Raw genomic sequence first — 10,288 nt, 5'->3', positions numbered from 1 at the left:
CTTTTTGTTATTATTGATATTTCTTTGCATATTTTACATTTTTTGTATATTATGTGGTAAACCATTTATGATTTATATTTCCCACTGTATTTGTTCTAAACGCTTATTTCCACAGGTCCCAATTGTAAATGAGTAAGTAGATTTTGAAATAAAAAAAAAAGACTCCCAAAGACTAAAAGTATTTATGACAAATGATATGTTTATTAATATGTAATTCTCAGAAAATCAAACAGGTTCTGAGTTTCTAAGTTGTCTGTGCTTCTCTGTTTTTTCTCCTTTAACTCTAGACTCTGGCTTCTTCTATCATGAAGTCATTTATCGGTTTCTGCCACAAAAAAAAAAAAAAGAGTTATGAATAACATGAAGTGCTAGTAGAAGAAAGGCAGGCAGGTCTTGAATATGGAATGTTATTGAGATGTGCAAACCTCATCAGTTTTTTTTTAACTTTCTTCTGAGTGTTTAGCACAGACAGGCTTCTCACACACACATGAAGAGGACATGGTGCAGGTATCCATGCCAACAGTGTGCACATTTGCATACACACAATTCCCCTGGAAATCCGTACTTGGCCTTGGTAGACTCCTGAGAAATTTAGAAAACACAAGTCACTGGCCACGCACTGTGTTCAAGTTAAGTAGCATTACTTAAGAACATGCTATGTGAAACCAATTATACCTGGCACTGTAGGGAACTCAAGGGAGTAAAGGCACTCTCACTCTTTTCAAAGAACTCATACCTGTATATATACAAAAAGAGATAGGCATATAAGTCATAAATAAGCTTCACAAAATGTGATAGTTATTTATGAGTATTTATAAGTGGGAAAAGGTACACCTGTATAGAGAAGAAGAGAATGGTCCAGTTGGAAAATTATGGCAATAGCAGGAAAGACAGGACATATGATCTGGGGTACATAATTAAGTTTAAGTACAGATTAGCATGATAGAAACCACATGCATGTACAGCTACCGTTGGAGGAGGGATATTTACTTATAAATACATTAGATATAAAAGCTAGCCAAAATTAGTAATGAAATTTAGAATATATATGTATATGTATATATGTGTGTGTGAGTGAGTGTGTGTGTGTGTTTATCCTTGAATAACATGGATTTGAACTACACAGTTCTACCTATATGCGGATTTTTTCAATGGTAAATACTACAGTACTACAGGTTGGTTTAACTGTGGTTGGTTTAACATGTCGTTCTGGAACCGCCTATAGAAGGGTAGACTATAAGTTCTAAGCAGATTTTCCACTACATGGAGGGGTCAGTGCCCCTAACACTCTTGCATTATTCAAGCATTAACTGTATATGTAATATTTCAGGACACTTGCCTCTGCTCTGATAATGTTCATTTTACTTTAATTCACATTTTACTTTAATTTACCACTGATATAAATGCCACAGGGTAGATGTTATCAAATATGCTGATTGAATTTAGTCCTTTACTAAATGTCTAGATTATAAAGAACATTTTAGATCAATGTTAACAAAACAACTTTTCAGCAACTCTAGAGCAAAGCTGGTTGTTTAGTACTATCTAAAAAAAAAAGGCAAAGCTTACTTCCTGATTTATTAAATGCATAGTACATTTCTTTTAAAAATGCCAAAGGAACTAGAAAAAAAATTCTGAACTGTGTTGGGAAAATTAAATCGCCAAAATATTTCATATGTTATTTCATTCATTAATTCAACATACCTATTGAATGTTCTATGTTCCAAACATTGTACAAGGTTTGAAGTAGAGGAAAACTTTCAATTCACAAAATTCCAATAATTAAAATGATCAACAATGAAAGTTAGAATAGACTAACAATGCAATAGTGCAGGCAAGGCTGGGAAAATATTCAAGTATATTTACACAAAAAATATTTACACAAACTATGAAATACTTAAGGGACATGTAAAAATACTAAAATTATTTAAATATTAAATTTTAGCATATGATAAATGACATTAAAATCAGTGATGAAAGTAAAATGAATCATTTAAACAATACTGTCAATTGATTACTTAATTGAAATACACATAGACATATAACTATATCTACATTTGAACATACATGTACATGTTTCAGCTTTCTACCTCATGTCTTAAAATAAATTTCAAATGAACAAAGACAATCTCATTATACTTCAATGTTAACCATTTGTTCATATAATAAAAGCAAATAAACTTAAAAGGACAAATTATTAAAGGAAAACACTGGTAAGATATGTGTGCAAGAGAAGTTACAAACTTAATATATAAGGAATCATACCAAGAAATAAAAGGTAAATATTATAAAATGGTCAAAAGTATTATTATAGGTTATAAGAAAAACAGCCTCACTAAACATCAGAATAATATAACCTAAAGGAACAAAATAAAAATAATCAGCTATCAAAATTATCAAAACTTTGAAATATTATCTAAGATTGGCACACAGTGATGAAAGAGCTTGAAAATATTTTTTCTGCCATAGCTGTCTAATGCAATGTTTCTGAATAACAATAGAAAAATATGTACTTAAAACCAAAAAAAAAAAAGTCCCAAATTATTTGGCTGAGGAAAGACAATTTTATCTATACTTCTTCCCAATAAAAATACCAGAGAGGTCCCCATATGCATACTAATGATATTCTTCCCCACATTATATTTCTTATCTGAAATTGTAATCATTCAGCTCATCTAATAATAAGGGTATATTTACACTAATTATGAAATATCTAAGTGACCTTATGATTTACAAAATTGCTGACAGTATAATATGAAATAACAAAGACAGGAAATAAAGAGGTCTAAATTCGACCCCTCTTCAAGAAGAGAAATTATCGTCTCTATTTCCTCAAGCTCTTTAGGCCAAAGGATCTTCTCTATTTCCTCAAGCTCTTTAGGCCAAAGACATTGAAAAAGGAGTAAGGAATTGGGTTTTATACTAGAAACTTACAGGCTAGGAGAAGGAAGGGAGCCATCTTCCCACTTCCATTGATTGTCCTCTTCTTTATAAGACAGGCCAAGCCAAGTGTGATTTACTGCAAGTAACTTCATGATGTACTACATGGAACCAAAATACACAAAGGTGTTAATACTAAAAGTGCATTAGAGATACAAATATAGAACTTGTGTCTAAAGAATCATAAAAATAAAAATAATGCAGTCTGTATATGCCCACTGATAAATAAAACATTGAAAAAATATTTCAGTTCTTTAGTGTCTGTGCATTTCTTAAACCAGGAATAAAACACCAAGAAGAAAAAAATAAAAAGACAGAGCTAATAGAAAATTTTATTTATTTTTTTTTTAGCTTAGTTCTAGTAATGATAAAGGTTTTTATTTCCCCAGTGTATTTTAGAAATATTTAAGTTGTAAAAAGAAAGGGCACAGCATTAACTGTATTGTAATTTCATCCAATTTTTTACACTTAAATATATTTTTTAAATCTATCACACAAATGCATGCACTTGATTTTAGAAGTCAAATGATGCTAAATATTGATATATACAAAATAGCAGTCATTCCCTCCCTCAATGAATGCCATTCTCCAGAGGCAATTAACTGTTCCTAACTCTTTATTAGTTCTATGACTTCCTATTTTATGAAGACAGAATTTTTAGTCTCATGCCCTATCTTCTCACCTCCTATATCCTTTTGATATAGTTATTTCACAGTTTTTACATGGTTTTTACTAGGTAAAATTTACCATACTTTTACTAGGTAAATATTTTTTTTTTCTGAACTGAATAGTAAGTGATGATTATAATAGAAAATTTTATATTTAAGAAGACACCACACCAAGATATGAATTACTTTCTTATTTTATCATTTATTTAATACTGTGCCTATTTTTAGAGCTTGAGATATATCATTGAACAAAAATGAGAAAGATCCCTGCTTCTGGGGGATGTGGGCCAGATAGAAGTAAAAAACATACATGTAAATGATATGATACATAAGAAGGTGACAAGTGCTATAAAAAGTTAAAGCTGGGTAACAATGCCTAAAAGTACAGAGGAGGGGTCTGGCGGTGGGGTGGGCACTGGTACACAGGTTGTAATTTTAAGTAAGGTTGCCAGGGCAGGTCTCATTAAGAAGGTGACAACTGAATAAATAGTTGAAGGAGGTGAAGTAGCTCGCCATGGTTGCATCTGAGAGAAGAATTCTGCATGCAGAAGGAAGAGCAAACACAGTGTTTCTGCAGTGAATGCATGCATGGTGTATTAGGAAAGAAAGGTGTGTTGATGTGGAGCACACCAGGGAAAGGTGAGTGGAAAACGAAGAAGGAGAGTGCCCCTTACCCTGGTTTCAGAGCTGCAGGTGAGCCCTTCCTTCTCCTGGTGGCTACTCTACATTTATATCCCAGAAGTAAAGAATGAACTACAATCTCACCATCAATCTACTCCTTTCTGTCTTCAAAAATGTAGCATTCAAAGAGACACAAAGATCCGAACACTCTAACCAAGAAACAATTTCCACGGTTTGGTGGTAGCAGTGGTCTCTGTATTGTACCCAGTGACTCAGAGAAGGTCTACACCTGTCTCCTAGGAAAGAAAATATTTACAACTCAGAGCCCACAGAACCTCACAAACAAGTCCTCATGTCTTCACACGTTCTCCCACTTCAAAGAATGAGGCTGTTACTAAAAATTACTGTCAACTCGGAATTTTCTCACTTCCAAATTACCTTGTTCCACATTTAGTTCTTGTAGAGCCTCAGTGATATACTCATTCTGTTTTTGGAGCTGCAGTAAGATTTCTATATAAGACAACAAGACTTAACATTAGATAGGAATACACATTTCATCTGATTTTTTACTGTGCAAGAGTCATAATAATAATAATGATCGGGGCTTCCCTGGTGGCGCAGTGGTTGAGAATCTGCCTGCTAATGCAGGGGACACGGGTTCGAGCCCTGGTCTGGGAAGATCCCACATGCCGCGGAGCGGCTGGGCCCGTGAGCCACAATTACTGAGCCTGCGCGTCTGGAGCCTGTGCTCCGCAACAAGAGAGGCCGCGATAGTGAGAGGCCCGCGCACCGCGATGAAGAGTGGACCCCGCTTGCCACAACTAGAGAAAGCCCTAGCACAGAAACGAAGACCCAACATAGCAATCAATCAATCAATCAATTAATCAATAAAAAAATAAATCTTTAAAAAAAAAAATAATAATAATAATAATGATCAAGTGGCAAAATGTACAAATAATTTTAGTCCAATTCCCTTCCCTACTTAATTAGCTTCATCTCTGGCTGAAGTAATCAGCTGCTTAGAAACCATCCGTTTAAAATGCACAACTTAGTTATTATAGTCAGCAATACCGTATTATAAACACAAAGTTGCTAAGAGATTAAAACTTAATTGTTGTCAACACAAAAAGGAAATGATACTTATGTGACATGATAAAGGTGTTAGCTAACACTATTGTAGTAATCATATTGCAATATATAAATGTATCAAACACACATGTTGTACCCCTCCAAATTACACAAGGTTATACGTCAATCGTATCTCAGTAAAAAAAAAAAAAAAGAAACTAGTCTTTTAACATGACGAATCACTAATGCACTCTCAGATGGTTCATTTAATTTTTCAATATAGGTTCAATACCTCAAGGGGAAAAAAAAAACCCTAACATTTTAATGCAAGGCCTTTGTAAAATATTTATTTATCACAACATAGACTATTTTTATATTATAATTTAATTAGCATAAAAGCAGCTTTATTATTATAAGTGTCTCTCCTTAGGAGGCACTCAGAAACTATGAAAACACCACTGCTTTTCAGATATTTGAGTTCTTCCATTTTCATGCTCCCTGAACATCTTGCACATCTACTGCACACCTTGAAACTTTGGTTTATTTTTGGTCTATGTATTTTCTCTAAGCCTCCCAAGGGCAGGGTTCATATTGTATTTATCCTTGATCACCAGCCAAGTGGCTGGCATCTGGTGTGCACTGAATAAATGTGAATGATTAACTGAATGAATGAATGAATTAATTAATACAAGAGGTTATATTTGGTAAATGTGAGACACTCAGTTTCAGAATATCCATGAAGAACTAAGAGGCAAGAAGCCATCAAAACCACCATGCTGCTCTATTAGTTCCTATTGCATTATTCAACCAACCATTTTATGGCTGCAACAAGAAAAACAATCTAGCATTCTAAACTAACTAAAGATAGTTTGTTCTAGCTCTAACATTACCTTTATTTTGGTCAAGAGCTTTTTGGACCTGAAGAAAGTTTTCCTCTTTGTTTTGCAAAGACTCAGTCTGTTGGATAAGGCTCTTCATCTTGCTCTTTGATTCCTGAACACTTTGAAAGTCTGGAACAAGAATTCCAGATGAGTATAAAACACATGCTCAGTTATGAAACAGTAGGGTATTAGATTGTGAAGCTTAATTTCTATAGTAGATCTTTAATAAAATTCCCCATAAATGTTTTCAAAAACTGTAAAACGATATTTGGCTAAGTATGTTTTCATTAATCCACTATTATTTCTAAAGTCTATGCCTAAATCTAAAATATCATCCTAATTCCTTATAAGATTCAATGTGTGTTTATATGAACAGGACAGTGGTTCAAATGAATTAAAATAGATGACAACAAAACCACAACAACAACAAAAACCAAGTCTCAAATGAATCTTTTGGCATCATGACATGATGTAATGTGTAGAATTTCACTTCCTAATCGAATTTTAGAATTCTGAATTTCAAACTAACTTTATCAATGAGAAACTACTATTTTAAAATAACCAGCTGTGAACAATTTTAATAATAATCCAAACATTCTGTTGATCTAATTTAGGATGCTGCAGGAATGGGCAGTTTGAACAAACTGAAAAATTCCTTTTTATTTTCAACATAAAGACAGTTACAAATTCAACGAGCTTAATATATAGTAACTTCTAATTTTCAAAATACTGATAATAATCATTACACTCAGTAAATTCTGCAGTAATTTCAACAATATAGCGTCCCTGGAAAAATAATGTGGTTACTGAGAACTCACAAGGTTAAATTCATTCATATAGTAAAAAGTTGTGATACTTTCATGTCATTTTTTCCTGTTCTCCATTCAGTATGGCAATAAAACATTTACCAAAAACTATTCTCTGGGAATGGTTTAATGAAATATGATCATCTGACAAATAGTCTATTATTTCTTTTCTCCCAATAGGTCAGACTTACACTGATAACCAAAGAATCCACACAACATCAAAAGCAGCAGGCTGAAGACTCCCAGGATCACAGGGATTATTCCACATACAGAGAAGGAAAAGCGAGAAGCTAAGAAACAGAGTGTGTGAAAATCAGAGATAATGTAAACTCCTGTTATTTGAAAGATTAATATCATTATTCCCCTTTTATTATTGTTAAAATGCCCACATTTTCTGAAAAATAATGCCCAATGTGTGAATTACTATGAACTATTAGGCTGAATGAGAGGCGGGGGAAAAAACTATTTTGGAGGATGTGCAGAAAAGAATTAAAGTAGCAGACCTGACTTGTTATCCTGAAAGGCGCGCTTACAAGGTTGGCCTTGGCTGGCATCTGGAAACCTACATTTCAGTAGGGTTTCCACCCCCATTCATTGATAGGCACGGCTTACCATGTCTCCACTGTCTTGTGCAAACAAGATAGCTTGTGCTGAACCGTTGCTTTCCTTCAGGAAGTCTGTAATTTTGTTACATGCCAGCTGGAAGCTGCCTATGTGATTAACCCCCAGTAAATACCCTGAACATTGATTCTCTAATGAGTTTCCCTGGTTGGCAACACGTGACACATAGTCCCAACTTGTTGCTGGGGAATTCGTGTGACCTGTGTGACTCTGCTGGGAGAGAAGCCTTGCAAGCCTGAGCTTGGCCTCCCCAACACTTCACTCCATGTGCCTTTTCCCTTTGCTGGTGACGCTTGTTAACCATTCATTGTCGTAAATCTCAGCTAGGAGTACAACTGTATAGAGTCCTGCGAGCTCTCCTAGTGAAACATTAAACCTGAGGGTGTCCTTGGGGGCTTCCAGCACAGGTGAAAATTTTACATACAGGAATTATTAAATATCCTTAAACCAGGCAAAAATTTCAGTTCAGATTACGTTATCGTCATTAATATGATCAGATGGAGAGATGCTTAACAATTTTAAATCTGTGTTATTATTAAGATAGAACTCTTTATTTGAACTTGACGACTAGTAGTATGTTCCCTTCATAAAGAATTACAGTAAATCTTAGTGAATGTTTTAAAGGGATGATATTTGGTTTTAGGTCAAACAACATCTATAATTTATTCAATTTCACAAAAATAATATGCTACGTCCCCACATTCTAGAAACTAAACTTTCAGAAGAAAGTTTTGTTAATAGTCTTTTACTGGGAAGTTTATTTCCCTCCAAAATAAATGTATAAACTCCAGTGTAAAAAAGATATTTCTTTATATTTTGGAGGAATTGTATTTCTGAAACAAGGTAAAAAATTGCTGTCAAGAGAATGGTTATATTCATGACTAATACCCAAACCATTTCTTTAACTTTCTGAATCATATAACTTGGTGGTTATCAACCAGAGGAAAGTTTGTTCCCCAGGGGACATTAATAAATATCTGGAGACATTCTTGGCATCATAACTGATGGGCGGGTGGTACTGACATCTAGTGCATAGATGCCAAGAATGGTGCTAAACATCCTACAATCACTAAACAGTGTCCCACAGCAAAGGGTTACCTAGCCCAAAATGTCGTTAGTGCCGAGGTTGGAAAACCCTGCTCTATTAAAACATGTTAAGTTTAATTATGATCAAAAGGAGGCATCATGTAATAGGGTTCTACCTTTCTTTGTCTTTTTTACAAATTTTCTGAGTTTTAAACCTTGAACAAGCTTAAGTCTCTCAGTTTCATGTGAGAAAACAAGTCTAAATTTGGACCAATGGCTTCTTTCATCTTTAACTATGTTCCTTAATATATGAAAATTTCAAACCTCTCTGTCAGAAAATACACTTTCGTTTTACTTCTATATATGTTTTGAAAATGTTTTAATCTTTGTATTTTCTCTAAATTTTAAAATTTCCAAATAGTAACAACCAGAGAAACATAAAATGGAAGATGTATCTAAAGATAACAAAGAGAGACCGTAAATGAATAAAATCTGGTATATCTACTTTACCATCCACATTGGTGTGCTCAGGAATCGGGTCCCATTCATCCTCAGGTGGAGGAGGAGGAGGAACGGCAAGAGGCCGTTCCACGTCCACAATAGGGATTGTCTCTGTCTGCTCTGTGTTTTCTTTTAGCATAGAAAATATATAATTACTTTATAACCTTGTAAAGCAAGTGAGATTAGAACTTAAGAGATTCATTACCATTTTCAAAGATCACTAGAAATACAAATATAGTAGTAGTAAAATCAAAGATACTCAAAACACATTTGCACTCAACAGCCCATCCAGCTTTCCTAAAAGCATTTAAACTGGTTGATTACACTTTGGATCAAGCCAGGAAATAGATAATTATTTCTTTTAAATATATTTAAAGGCACTCTTTCAGGTATATGTGGGAAATATTAAAAGTACAATGCCCCGGGCTTCCCTGGTGGCGCAGTGGTTGAGAATCTGCCTGCCAATGCAGGGGACACGGGTTCGAGCCCTGGTCTGGGAAGATCCCACATGCCGCGAAGCAACTGGGCCCGTGAGCCACAATTACTGAGCCTGCGCGTCTGGAGCCTGTGCTCCGCAACAAGAGAGGCCGCGATAGTGAGAGGCCCGCGCACCACGATGAAGAGTGGCCCCCGCTCGCCGCAACTGGAGAAAGCCCTCGCACAGAAACGAAGACCCAACACAGCCATAAATAAATAAATTAAATAAATAAATAATTTTTAAAAAAATACAATGCCCCAGTAAAATCATAACCAGCAGTTATGACAAACAAAAACAACAAAAATTTTATTTTCATTAAAATGGCACAGGACGTTTAGATTTTAAAAAAATACCTGGAGGTTGATCACAGTCTGAAGCATTTGACATTATGGAGAATTTTGGATGATTTCTTTATCCCAAAGGTGAAGAAGAGCTTACAAAGTTGTTGGCGGATGAATGAAGAGGTATTTCTTCCACTATCCTCCTAGAGTTGATGACAAGTCCAGACCTAGCTTCAGGTGGTACAGCTACTTACAGTTGTATGAAACTAACTTAATTTGGTAAAAACCACAGAGGAAATATGAATCTCTAACTGGATATTTTCTAATAGGTATACAAAAATAAAATCACCCCTACTTAACTAAACTATGTACAACAAGCCTTTAAATACCATCTGGT

The 10,288-nt window shown here is 34.6% G+C and overlaps 1 protein-coding gene across 1 annotated transcript; it reads right to left on the bottom strand.

The window, feature by feature from the left end:
- Positions 1-253: 253 nt before the first annotated feature.
- LOC103007253 (C-type lectin domain family 12 member B-like) lies at positions 254-9,997 on the bottom strand. Its single transcript, XM_007196073.2, has 8 exons — positions 9,964-9,997; positions 9,142-9,261; positions 7,176-7,274; positions 6,188-6,307; positions 4,668-4,739; positions 4,374-4,525; positions 2,935-3,041; positions 254-325 (listed from the first exon to the last, which is right to left on the bottom strand). Exons 1-8 carry the CDS (start codon positions 9,995-9,997, stop codon positions 316-318), a joined length of 714 nt encoding a protein of 237 aa, XP_007196135.2. The 3' UTR covers positions 254-315.
- Between the last annotated feature and the right edge of the window lie 291 nt (positions 9,998-10,288).

Source organism: Balaenoptera acutorostrata, chromosome 11, assembly GCF_949987535.1.
Source record: "Balaenoptera acutorostrata chromosome 11, mBalAcu1.1, whole genome shotgun sequence".
In the NCBI taxonomy this organism is placed as follows: Eukaryota; Metazoa; Chordata; class Mammalia; order Artiodactyla; family Balaenopteridae; genus Balaenoptera; species Balaenoptera acutorostrata.
This window is presented reverse-complemented; position numbering and strand designations above follow the sequence as displayed.